The sequence below is a fragment of the Rutidosis leptorrhynchoides genome, chromosome 9, assembly GCF_046630445.1.
Source record: "Rutidosis leptorrhynchoides isolate AG116_Rl617_1_P2 chromosome 9, CSIRO_AGI_Rlap_v1, whole genome shotgun sequence".
NCBI lineage: Eukaryota > Viridiplantae > Streptophyta > Magnoliopsida > Asterales > Asteraceae > Rutidosis > Rutidosis leptorrhynchoides.
This window is the reverse complement of record NC_092341.1, coordinates 14,122,501-14,135,959: the sequence shown is the minus strand read 5'-3', so window position 1 is coordinate 14,135,959 and position 13,459 is coordinate 14,122,501. Positions and strand designations below refer to the sequence as shown.

The 13,459-nt window shown below is 33.8% G+C and overlaps 1 protein-coding gene across 1 annotated transcript; it reads left to right on the top strand.

The window, feature by feature from the left end:
- Nucleotides 1-3,798: 3,798 nt before the first annotated feature.
- LOC139867117 (ABC transporter G family member 35-like) lies at nucleotides 3,799-13,052 on the top strand. The gene is made up of 19 exons (XM_071855448.1): nucleotides 3,799-4,220; nucleotides 4,612-4,821; nucleotides 4,933-5,017; nucleotides 5,152-5,311; nucleotides 5,408-5,538; nucleotides 5,804-5,894; nucleotides 6,006-6,307; nucleotides 6,607-7,205; nucleotides 7,911-8,181; nucleotides 8,850-9,003; nucleotides 9,105-9,257; nucleotides 9,350-9,486; nucleotides 9,568-9,900; nucleotides 10,474-10,848; nucleotides 11,439-11,572; nucleotides 11,657-11,884; nucleotides 11,974-12,145; nucleotides 12,246-12,500; nucleotides 12,780-13,052. Exons 1-19 carry the CDS (start codon nucleotides 3,799-3,801, stop codon nucleotides 13,050-13,052), a joined length of 4,485 nt encoding a protein of 1,494 aa, XP_071711549.1.
- Nucleotides 13,053-13,459: the final 407 nt, after the last annotated feature.

The following is a 13,459-nucleotide window of genomic DNA, read 5'->3' as shown; positions in this document are numbered from 1 at the left end:
TTAGATCCAACAAAAGATATGAAGATTCAAAGCTAGAAAGCTTGAATCTTGGTTGTTCTTGAAGATCTTAAAGCATAAAGCTTAGATCTTTAAGTTACATGAAGATTACAAACACAAGTTTGAATCTTTATAACAAAATAACAAGATTAAAGCTAAAAGATTTAGATCTACAAAATAGGTGAAGATTCAAAGCTAGAAAGCTTGAATCTCCCATGTTCTTGAAGGATTCAAATCTATGTTTAAATCTACAAGATGTAATCAAGATCAAAAGCTAAAAAGCTAGACACATGATGATGATGATGAACTCGTGAAAGAGAAAAGAATAAGAAGAAGAAAAATCAAATACTTACACTTTTTAGAGAGAGAAAGACTAGAGAAAGAACTAGAGAGTAAGTGTGTGTAAAATGCAAATGAGAGCAAGTGCAAAATGGATGGAATAAGACTTGTATTTATAGGTGGTGAGGGTGAGGGTGGGTGGTGGTGGCCGTGGGTTTACATGGGGGACAAGGGGGACACATTTTTGCTTTTTGGTTAATGGTTGTCTAAAGTTGGTGCTTATGTTAGGATCCCATGCAACATTAGGGATAATACTTGACAAAAATGCTAGTATGTTCCCTCTAATAAATGGGCATTTGTCTTACTTATTAATGGGTCACTAGTCATTTATAATTGGGCTAATTAAATAGTCCACTAGCTAGTGTAGGGTGGGCTAAGGTCCAACAATGTAGAAAGTCCAACAAGACTAACTAGTGTGTTCTAGTAAATTATTAAGCGTAATTAAACATCCAAAAGCCCAAGTAATCGTTATTATAAATTAACAATTAGTATTTCGTAGTCATAATATTCCGATTACGACAAAAGTTAAACGTGTACGCAGTACGCAGTTCGTTAAAAACGTCAAGTAACACTAACGGTCATAAAGGCTTCCGGGGGGTTAAGTTAAGTATCCTACGTACTTAATGATACGTTTTAACATATAAACGAAAGTAATCAACATGTAGGAAGTTCCCAGAGCATAATATAACTCAGTACGCACAAATACGCAGTTTCGCAGAAAGCACAAAGCACAAAAGCAAGTCGAAAAAGTCGGGTCGTTACAAACTTGTAGAATATTATTGTTAGTTTAATCGTTAATTAATATAAAAAAACATTCTGACGAGTCAATAAAGATAGCGATATTATTACTACCTGATTGATGTTACGAATAATATAATAATCTTTAACCTTAAATATTATAAACATGACAGAAGTATAACTGTCGGATTCGATTCACTAAAATGCTCACGACAAACAAATACTCCGCATATATTGACGTTTATTTAAGCTAATTTATTGTTTGAAAATGATTCAGCAAAGTTTACTGTAAGCATCAAAGTATCAAACTATAGAATAGAATTATATGTATATACTTAGTTGAAAGCACCGTGAAACTACGGGTCTGTTAAAGAAAATTGATGAATGATATATTACGATTCAAATATTATTAAACAAACACGTGTATTATGAAACACATACGTTAGTATGTTATCATTATAATAGTTTGTTCTCGAGTCTTATAGTTTTATGACCCGTTAACACATCGGATGGTTCAAAAAAATATACAAAACAATTAGAAAAGTTGATAAATAACACTTCACATAAGTCTCGATTTAACTAAAACATTAAGTAAACTTGTTCAAAGTAAATAAAAAACAACTTTAATATAAGATATCAAACCTAAATGATTATCTCTAAAATAAGTACATTTGGATCATCATACACTCATGTTCAAAATTATGATGCATAAACTCTATACATTTCTATTAACTTTTATATCAATATTATCTAAATAAAAAAAATTTAGATCCTCTATTTAACTTTAAAAATCAAACATATTTAATCTCCCACTCTTTGACTCTAAAACACCAAAAATATGATTTTTACTAATCAACTTAGAAACAATCTATGTAGCTAACAATAGACACATTCCCATAAGGGAGGTGATACTCACACAACCAAAATTGATCCATCCACACTTTTTAGTACAAAATTCACAGTTATAACCCTAAGTTTATCTAGGGAGTTGAACCTCCATAATTGTAAATTAAGGGTATAATAGTAAGTTGGTGTGTATGGATCAATTCATGGTGTGTGAGTATCATCTCCCTTCCCATAAACACACATCCGCGCTTGGAGGCCCTGTAATAAGATACTCCGTATAATTTTAAAATAATGACGATAACATAAGTAATAAGTTAATTACAATTATCATGAGATTTGTATTAGTTACTTGTGGTTTACATTATTTGTGGTAATACAATATCAAATATTATATCATTATCACATAAAACGACTGACTTTAAAAAAAAAATTAGAACTATTATTATGAAAATTCATATTATTTACGGTGAAGTATTTATGAGAATTAATTTTGCGATATCATTTCCTTATTTTGTGGTGTATGATTTCATCACTGGTTTTTCTTTTTACAGTCCAACTCTCATAGTTACTCGTATAAAATTATGTAAAAAATACCACTATATATCATTTTTTTTTTTTTGAAAAGCAAGAAAATATTTCATTAATAAAATGTAGTTACATGGCCCTATACATATCTATACAATGATGGAACGGAACTACAAAAAGTAGGCTAGAATATTTACGGGACCCAACAAAAACCAAAAAAACTAAAGAGGGAATAAGAACTTGAAAGAAACAAGCCGGACTAGAGAGGATACCAGTGACGATCAAGCGCCAACAAAGGCAACAACACTAGCCCGATTAATCAGACCCTCAGTAGAAGAAATGGAATCTGAGGGATACCCGAAGGTGTTGTTATAAGATTAGCCAATCCCGACACGTTGTGGAGAGCCTGCAACAAAGAAGGAAGGATTTATGAGCCATTGATGCCATTCGATTAATATCTTTTTACGTGTTCTTGTAGATATCCAGGAAAAACTTTGGGATTGTATTTCGGAGAGAATCGAGCCCGGAGACCACTATATATCATATATTTTAAATTGAATATAACAATGATCTATGATGATTTAAGATATTTTTAAGGAAGATAATTGACAATAATATAAAGGATTCATTCATTCATATTCGTTGTACAATATACAGTATTTATTTTTATATATTTGTTATATTTTTAAATAATTTTCTTATTTTCATTAAATAATCATCACTTAATTACCATCAAATAATTATCACATAAGAGTCTTTTTATATAATAATATCACTTAATCAGATTTGTAATATCACTTATCAAATTAGAGATTTAATAGATAGTAAGATGTATACGTATACGTATATACTCCTTTGTAGCTACGGAGGTCACAATGACGATTTCAGGCTACCTGCAAATTAGTGTATGTGTTTGCTTCGATATTAGTCGGTTCACAAAGCGGACCGAATATCTAGATTATAATAAAAAAAAAATGTTATGATAATTAAAAAAAAAATACATCTAGGTTCGTAATGGGCTTCTGTTCAAATGATTATATAAAGTTAACTACTTGAATAAAGTTAAAACCACGACTAATGTAGAATATTGATAATGGGCCATAAACAAACTCGAAATAGTACAAAAGAAGCCGGTAAACTACTCCTTAATTATATGGACCACGAAAAAAATAGTAATAAATATATAAATAATTCTTTATATAACTTGAGTTCATGACAATGCAAACGTTAGTATATTTGTTACTATGCCTCTAGCCCCTTGCTAGTGGGAATCATCTTACAACTTCTATTCAAAAAAAAAAAAAAAAAAACAGAAAAAAAAATGGATTACTAAAAATTAAGATTCAAAGAGTGATGGAGGAAGAAAACTTCATCAAGAGCATAGGTAGAAATTTTAGTAAAGTTGCTGAAGATGTGTTTTCGATCGGTAACAGTTACTCGTTTAGTTGGAACAGTCCACTTGGACGAACCAGCCCGCTTTCAAGGACGAGTCCTCTTTCACGTACGAACCAATTTTCACGTCACAATCATCACTCTTTGGAAGACGAAGAGGCCTTACGATGGGCTGCATTGGAGAAACTACCAACGTACAACCGATTAAGAACAACTATCTTTAAATCTTATTATCCAACCGAAACATCAGATGATAATAAGATGTTGTTGGATGTACGAGAGCTCGATGCAAAAGCTCAGCAAGTGTTCATTGACAAGATCTTTAAAGATGCTGAAGAAGATAATGGAAAGTTCTTGAAAAAGTTTAGGGAACGCGTTGATAGGTACGCTTTTTAACTCCTTTTACCATCACAAGATAGCCCAGTGATTTGAGTCATGAGTTCCTTGCAAGAGGTCTCATGTTCGAATCCTGTCTATGACGAATGCATAGTGGTGACCAGGTATGGGTTGAAAACAGCAAGGAAGTAATCCTATTGGGCAGTATACATAAGAGTATGTGATTAGATTAGTCGCCCTCCTGGGTAGCCCGAACAGGGAAAACTTTCAACCTTTTACGTTTCTTTACCTTTTTTTTTTCTTTATATGTACTTTTAGCAATATGCATCTGATTAGGCCATATTTGCACCACAATCTTTGATAAATCCACCATAAAGATTACAGAACATTTTATCTTTTAATTTAAGTTGAAGAGGAGATACTTGATTTGTGTTTCAGGGTTGGAATTATTCTTCCAACAGTAGAAGTTCGGTTTCAAAATTTGACGATAGAAGCAGAGTGTTACGTTGGTGATAGGGCGCTTCCATCGTTACTAAACGCTACGCGAAATTATGTTGAATCACTTTTGAGTGTTGTTGGAATAAGTTTGTCTAAGAAGGCTACACTCACTATTCTTAATGATGTATCTGGTATCATAAAACCTTCAAGGTACATTCATTGTTCGGAGATCTCACATTAGGAAAGTTTAACACATTAACATCCAAAGAAAATAAAAAATAAAAAATATTTTTAAAGTTTTTATTTTTTGTAATGTTACAGAATGGCACTTCTGTTGGGTCCACCATCTTCTGGGAAGACAACACTTTTGTTGGCTCTAGCTGATAAACTTGACTCAAGCTTAAAGGTCAGTCACAAACTTTTTAATATAAGTTGTATTTGAAAAAAAAAAAAAAAAAATCTGAATGAATGCAAAAATGCCCAATATAGTGTTTGATAACATGTATGTATATCGAGGTGACTAACATGTAAGTTAAACAGGTTAAAGGAGAAATTACTTACAACGGTCATAAGTTAAATGAATTTGTACCAAGAAGGACATCGTCCTACATTAGTCAGAACGATGTTCATGCTGGAGAGATGACCGTTAAGGAAACCTTAAATTTCTCTGCAAGATGCCAAGGCATTGGATCGAGATTAGGTAATTTGAATTCAATACTTTAGCGTTGTAATAAACCTTAAATTTCTTGTGTGTCATTGCTTATGTCACTAAAATGTACGTTCGGATGAAATATAGAAATGTTGGAGGAGCTTGCAAGAAGAGAGAAGCAATTAGGGATCCACCCAGAAGCTGAAGTTGATCTTTTTATGAAGGGAACTGCAATAGAAGGAGATGCTAGCAGTTTAATTACTTACTATACTCTTAGAGTAAGATATAAATTTTCAGCTTTTAACTAATGTCGTTATAACCTTATGAATTTTGCTAACGACATCCCTTAAGGTTGCCGTTAACACGCTTAAAACACTTGTAAGCAACAGTTGGTTATTAAATTTCTGGTGGCGGTTAGTTGATTGTAAAAGTGTTTAAACGTGTTAACGACAATTTTAAGAGCTGTCGTTAGCAAAATCCTAATTTTTTTTAGGTTCGTGTTTCTAAAACTTGAAACTGTTATATTTTGGTGTGTGAAAACAGATTTTGGGTTTGGATTTGTGTCGGGACACCCTAGTTGGTGATGCAATGCGACAAGGAATCTCCGGTGGACAAAAGAAGCGATTAACCACAGGTTATCTACATATTTTCTTAGATATATGTTTGTAGCGGTAACGAAAATGCAGGATGTTGATCTTTGAACTAACTTATAAAAAAAATTCGCATTGTTAACGAAACTAAACAGGGGAGATGCTTGTGGGGCCAGCAAAAACGTTGTTTATGGACGAGATATCAACGGGGCTCGACAGTTCAACGACGTTTCAAATAGTAAAGTGCCTGCAACAAATCGTACACCATACTGAATCAACAATCTTAATGTCGCTATTACAACCTGCACCAGAGACGTTTGACCTTTTCGATGACATCATATTACTATCGGAGGGCCAGATTGTGTATCAAGGACCACGAGATAACGTGCTTGAGTTTTTCGAGTGTTGTGGATTTAAGTGTCCTGAAAGAAAAGGCACTTCTGATTTCTTGCAAGAGGTACAAATAAACAAATTAACTACCATTCAATTGCATACTTTCAAAATTTACTACTTTTTGGAGTTTTTTTTAACAACTTTGACTTTAATTTTTTTTTTTTTTTTGTGTTATACAGTACTTGATGAAACTTACATGAATATACTAGGTTTTAAACGTGTTTTAATTGTTATAATTTTCATCATATATTATATAACACAAACAAAAATATTTAAAGTTAAAGTTGAATAAGAAAGACTTCAAAAGTCAAACTGAGACAGTAATTTTGGGACGAATGAAGTAATTATTTATCTTTTTAAAAGGTTACGTCACGAAAAGATCAAGAGCAATATTGGGTGGATAAAAACAAACCGTACAGATACATCCCAGTTAGCGAGTTTGTTCAGAGATTCAAACGGTTCCATGTCGGTGAGAAATTAAAAAACGAGCTTTCGATCCCTTATGACAAAGACCAAAACCACAAAGCAGCTTTAGTCTTCAAAGAATATTTGGTCTCCAAAAGGGAGCTGCTAAAGGCCTCTTGTAGTAAAGAATGGCTACTGATAAAAAGAAACAGTTTCATTTACATTTTCAAGACAGTACAGTTCATCATTTTATCTTGTACTACAATGACCGTGTTTTTTAGGTCTAAAATGCATCACAGAAACGAACAAGACGGTTTAATCTATATCGGAGTAATTGTGTTCAGTGCACTGTTAAATATGTTTAACGGACTAGCTGAAATTTCGCTTACTATATTAAGGCTTCCGGTAGTTTTCAAGCAACGAGACCTTTTGTTCCATCCACCGTGGGCTTACACGCTTCCAACATTCTTACTCCGTGTACCGATAAGTGTCGTCGAGAGTACTGTTTGGATGGTCATAGTTTACTATGGCGTTGGTCTTGCCCCTGAACTTAGCAGGTAACATATTTTACCGTCACATTAATCTCATGAGACGTCTTAGACAGTGGCGTCCCATACAATTTAAGTGCTAGTATGTAAAAAAAAAAATCCATTTTAATGTGGTCCTTCGAACCCACATGTTTTGTGCTACATTTGACCCTGGTCTTAGAGGGTGTGCAAAGTAGGTGATCGAATAGAGGCCAAAATGTTGAAAGGGCCAAAATTTAAAAACTTTTTATATATACTTGTTATCCTATCATTATAGTACAAGTAGGTGATAGATAACTTACCTACACAAAAAGATTTTTTTCCCTTCTTTTAACACAAATTACCCCTGCTCAAAAGTCATTCTGATTAAGATATCTCGAAAACAATAATAACTTGTTTCCTGTATATAATGATAAAATTTTGATTGAGAGATCTAGAAAATAATGATTAACATGTTTTGCTATATGTAATGATAAATGTAAATATTAATTAGCATTATGTTTTTATATGTACTGAAAAATTTAACGTTCTTAACAGGTCAATTTTTATATCTCAAACACGTATTTTTTTTTTTTTTTTTTTTTTTTTTGTGATAACCGTTGAACTCCTATTACGAACGGGCACATTGGCCCCCTGCAGCTGATATTAAGTTCGTGGCTGGATTCGAACCCGTGACCTGAATAAGTTTCTATGTTTAATTACTTACAAAAGATGCAATTTTTACATCATGTATAGGTTCTTGAAGCACTTTCTGTTGGTTTTTATAACCCAGAATGTGGGAGGCGCATATTTTAGGTTTGTTGCCGGAATTTGTAGAACGATGAACATTGCAAACACAGGTGGGACCCTTGCGCTTTTCACGATAGTTCTTTTTGGAGGTTTCTTCCTTCCAAGAACGCATCTTCCTGGAGCAGTTCAGTGGGTTTATTGGGTATCACCATTGTCATATGCCTTCAACGCCTTTGCAGTAAATGAGTTCCTTGCACCTAGGTGGATGAACAAAATGGTAAACTACTGATTTTAGCTATACCAAGCAAACCAAACCCAAAGTCTTGAAAATAGGTCAAATGGTTTTCTATAAAACCTATTCAGTCTTCAATTTAGAGTTTTAGTTTTCAAATTAGCGTTTTAGTTTTAAGTTTTGTGTTTCAATTTTTAAGTTTCACATATCAGGGTCACATTTTACGTTGCATTTTTCAGTTTCACATTTTTTTTTTTTTGAAAGGCAAACTCACACACCCGTCGACTCGAACCCTCAACCTCAAGGTTGTAAGGGTGACCTCGATACCGCCAAGCCATTGACTCTTTGGTTCAGTTTCACATTTTATGAAAAATAGAAAACTGAAACGCGAAACTGAAATGAAAAATAGAAACGCGAAACTGAAAATTAAGACGCGAAATTGAAAACTCATATGCAAAGTTGAAAAAAGATTGACTAATTTTTTTTGAAAAAACGGGTCTTCCCAAACCCGACCTGACCCAACTCATTAAGAGCCAACCCATTTGGACCGATTAAAAATCTGACCCGTTTGACACATGACCTCGTTTTGACCCAAAACCGTATCAACCATTAACCAAAAAGACTCAACCTGACCCGTTTGCCATTTTAGCATAAAAATCATAAAATCGTCACAAAATGAATATAATTCATTATGTATGTTTTCATGGTAACAGAGTTCAAATAACGCAACTAGATTGGGCACAGCGATACTAGAAAACATGAAAATGCCAACTCAAGAACGTTGGTTCTGGATTGGTGTTGCATCTCTTGTAGGTTTTGGAATACTCTTTAACATCCTCTTCACTTTCGCTCTCATGTATCTAGATCGTAAGTTTCGTTGTTCCTTTAAATGCTATAAATATAAGTATACTAAAAGATTTAAAGTAATTAAGCGATAAACTAACTATCATATTATACGACCAAATCAGCCCTTGAAAAGCCACAAGCAATCATCTCCAAAGAAGCAACCAATACGACGGAAGCTGACGAAGATACCAAACAGGAACCAAGACACAAAAAAGTTGCATTCATAAAAGAGACAAGTCTCCAATCTGTACTTGCCATCGATGGGAGTAATTTGAGTAAGCGAAAAATGTTTATAAGAATTCGAAATCTCAATACATACACACTTGATTATTACTTCTATTAACGCGTTTCGTGACTTTTGTAGAAGGAAATACGGAAATGCAACCGGTAAGAAGTCAATCTGACTCTTCCGATGCTAACGTTCGCAAGCGAGGAATGATTCTACCGTTTACTCCGATGTCCATGTCATTCGAGAACATAAACTATTATGTTGATATGCCCAACGTAAATATCTTTTCATCATAACTTAATACCTTAGCGTCACTGTAAATCTCGTCTTAAAAACTAACAGTTATTGATAAACAGGAAATGAGAGAACATGGAGTGACAGAGAATCGGTTGCAGTTACTTTGTGAAGTTACCGGTGCTTTTAGACCAGGAGTTTTAACTTCATTGATGGGAGTAAGTGGAGCTGGTAAGACGACATTGTTGGATGTTTTAGCAGGACGAAAAACGAGTGGGTACATTGAAGGAGATATAAGAATATCGGGCTTCCCGAAAGTACAAGAAACGTTCGCTAGAATTTCTGGATATTGTGAGCAAAACGATATCCACTCTTCGAGTATTACTGTTTACGAATCTTTGATTTACTCTGCTTTCCTTCGCCTCCCGAAAGAAGTCGGTGATGAAGAGAAAAAGGTACGAAATTGATTATAACATTAATCATTCAGTTTTATTAAACACGGCCTAAGTAAACGTTGATTGAGATTGCGTTTTCTAAAAATGATGTGCTAATTTTTTAAAAAAGCCTAAAGCAGTACGAAATTCGTTAGGACATTAATTATTCAGTTTTATCAAACACAATATAAGTAAAAGGTGTTTGAGACAGGGGCGCATTTACTTTAATACTGGTGGTAGCACGGGCTACCAGTGAAATACGCAATCTAGTGGAAAATTTTTGGTCTTTTAACTAGTGACACCACTGAATAGTGTAAATTTTTTGTGTGACACCATTTGATAGTGTAGAGTTTTTGAGCTTTTAACTAGTGACACCCGTGACTATGATTCCTAGACCAGCCACTGGTTTGAGATTGCGTTTTCTAAATATGAAGTGCTAAATTATTCTTTTTTAAAACCTATAAAATGGTACGAAATCGATTACGACATTAATCATTCAGTTTTATCAAACGCAGTCTAAGCCAAAGTAAAGGTTGTATGAGATTGCGTTTTCTAAATATGACTTGCTAATTTATTATTTTTTAAACCGTTTAGATTTTTGTACGAGAAGTGATGGAGCTTGTTGAACTAGACAGCCTCCGAGATGCAATAGTGGGACTACCAGGAGTTAGCGGTTTGTCAACAGAACAAAGAAAACGGCTAACAATTGCAGTCGAGCTTGTTGCTAATCCTTCCATAATTTTCATGGATGAACCGACTTCTGGGCTTGATGCAAGAGCGGCAGCCATTGTAATGAGAACCGTGAGAAACACGGTTGACACAGGAAGAACAGTTGTTTGCACCATTCATCAACCTAGCATTGATATCTTCGAATCGTTTGATGAGTTGTTGTTAATGAAACGAGGTGGTCAAATGATTTATGCAGGACCGTTAGGCAGGAATTCAAAAACCATTATAGAGTATTTTGAGGTATATATTTTACGTTCATGTTATACAGATTATATCATTTGATTATACCTAGCAATCAAGACCCATAAATTAAAAATTGGTTCCATTAGATCAACCATTTGGGTCCATTGGGTCTCGAGAAAGCAAAGGGAATGGGTTCAATATGGAGCCATCTTTAGTCCTTCAATATGTTAGAAGGTCCATCTAGACCCGTTGAAACTCGAAACCCATTTCCAACCATTATACGAAATTTTTTTAAAAAACTAAAAATAATGAAAAAATAAAAAAACTTAGAAAATTAGAAAAATTTTAAATTAAAAAATTAAAAAGTATAAAAAAAAATAAAAACAAACAAAAGTAATAATTATTTTAAAACAAATTTTTTTTTTTTTAAATTGAGTTTTTATTTAGAAAAATTTTTATAAGGAAAAATGGTTCTCTACCCGACCCAACCCGTTTGGACCCGACCCATTCGAATTTTGAGACCCGTTCGACCCATGACCCGTTTTGACCCAAATTTGGGTCTCCACCCAACCCGACCCGTTTACCAGGCTTACATTTGATGCAATACTAAGATAACAATAACAATGAACTGTTTATCGTACAAGCAGAGTATTCCAGGAATTCCAAAAATTCCAGAAAAGTACAATCCGGCAACATGGATGTTAGAAGTCAGCTCAAGCGTTGTAGAACGTCGACTTGGTATTGATTTTGTTGAGCACTTCAAATCATCAGCCTTAAATAAGTAAGTTTCTATCTTTAGATGATTATGAAGTAACACAAAGCTATTACAATTTACAAATTGTAATTTAATGTTTATGGAAAACAGAAGGAACATGGATTTAGTGATGGAGTTAAGCAAACCACCTCCAAATGCAGTGGATCTTCATTTTGGAACACAATATTCTCAATCTTTTTGGGGACAATTCAAGTCTTGTGTATGGAAAATGTGGTGGAGTTACTGGCGAAATCCCGATTATAACCTTGTCCGAAACATCTTCACGTTGGCTGCAGCACTAATGGTTGGACTAACATTTCAAAAGATCGGCGAAAAAAGGTCACTCTAATACACTTTTCCTTTTCTATCTTTTTATAAAAAATCATAAAACAGTTTTTTCTAATTCTTAATTCGATTAAATTTCTCAGGGAGAGCAGCAACAATTTAAGCACAATCGTCGGGGCGTTATATGCTGGAGTGTTCTTTGTTGGCATGAATAATTGTCAGACAGCGCAACCTGTAGTAGCGTCAGAAAGAACCGTTTTCTATCGAGAAAGAGCAGCAGGAATGTACTCTACATTACCATACGCCTTAGCACAGGTAATACTCTAACTATATATTAGATCACAATATCACATACATGATTATAAATATAAACAAAAATACTTTATAACAAAATGTGGATTTATGATTCATTCAGGTGATTGTAGAGATACCATATGTATTTTTCGAAGCAACATATTACAGTTTCATAGTGTATTCGATGGTGTCATTCGAATGGACAGCAACCAAATTTCTTTGGTTCTTTTTCATCAACTTCTTCTCGTTTCTCTATTTTACATACTACGGATTAATGACTGTTTCTGTCACACCAAACGATCAAGTTGCAGCCGTATTAGCAGTTTTATTCTACGGGCTCTTCAATTTCTTTTCTGGATATTTCATCCCTAGACCTGTAAGTCATCGTACATTTTGTTATATTCCTTTATGTCATCATACATTTTGTAACCATCCCAAAATAGCTCAGTGTTTGGGCCCCGAACTCCATGCGAAAGGTTGCAGGTTTAAATCTTTGGGTGGCCTGAGAACACGGACTGTTCTGGATCAACCGTGTACATGAGAGTTACAAATACCTGTCCTTCCCAAATAACCTGAACAGGGAAAACTTCATTACAATTTTTTTTACCATTCGAGCAAAATGAATGATACATTTTTTTTTTTTTTTAACTTTCAGAGAATTCCAAAATGGTGGGTATGGTACTATTGGATATGTCCTGTAGCATGGAGTGTGTATGGGTTCATCGTTTCGCAATATCATGATATTGACGACCCGATAAAAGTGCCTGGGATGTCATATGATCCGCCGATGAATGCGTATATCGAAGATCACTACGGTTTTAGATTAGATTACATGGGTCAGGTTTCTGCAATTTTAGTTGGTTTTTGTGTGTTGTTTGCCTTCATTTATGCCTTTTGCTTACGGTTTTTGAATTTCCAAGTAAGATAATTTTACATACATCACATTTGTTGTGCATGTCTTCAATTTTTTTAACTTGTTATTATTTTGGAGTATTTTACATGACCTAAAAGTCATGTCTAGAGTTTTATTAACTACATTGTATTGTAACTCTAATTGTATTGTAATTTTGTATGTATTTAATATTCATGTATCAAAGCTGCTACTTTATTCTTTTATTTTTGGTTAAAGGGAATACAACCTTAGGAGAAATTTTATAAAATAAAGCCAAAAGTTTATACAATTTATACTTTGGGCATACCCGAAGGGGATGATTAATGTACATCTCACACAATTACGATCCATCCTAACAAAATTACAATGCCTATGACCATCATATCATAATTCATATTTCAAATTCATAATTCATAATATAATATAACTCAAAACAAAACAAA

Bases quoted from the DNA above. Each gene is read 5' to 3' on its own strand.
- LOC139867117 (XM_071855448.1), top strand. From the start codon at position 3,799: ATGGAGGAAGAAAACTTCATCAAGAGCATAGGTAGAAATTTTAGTAAA. The intron at 6,308-6,606 runs GTACAAATAAAC...TCTTTTTAAAAG, and splicing joins CTTCTGATTTCTTGCAAGAG to GTTACGTCACGAAAAGATCA. The intron at 9,004-9,104 runs GTAAGTTTCGTT...CGACCAAATCAG, and splicing joins CGCTCTCATGTATCTAGATC to CCCTTGAAAAGCCACAAGCA.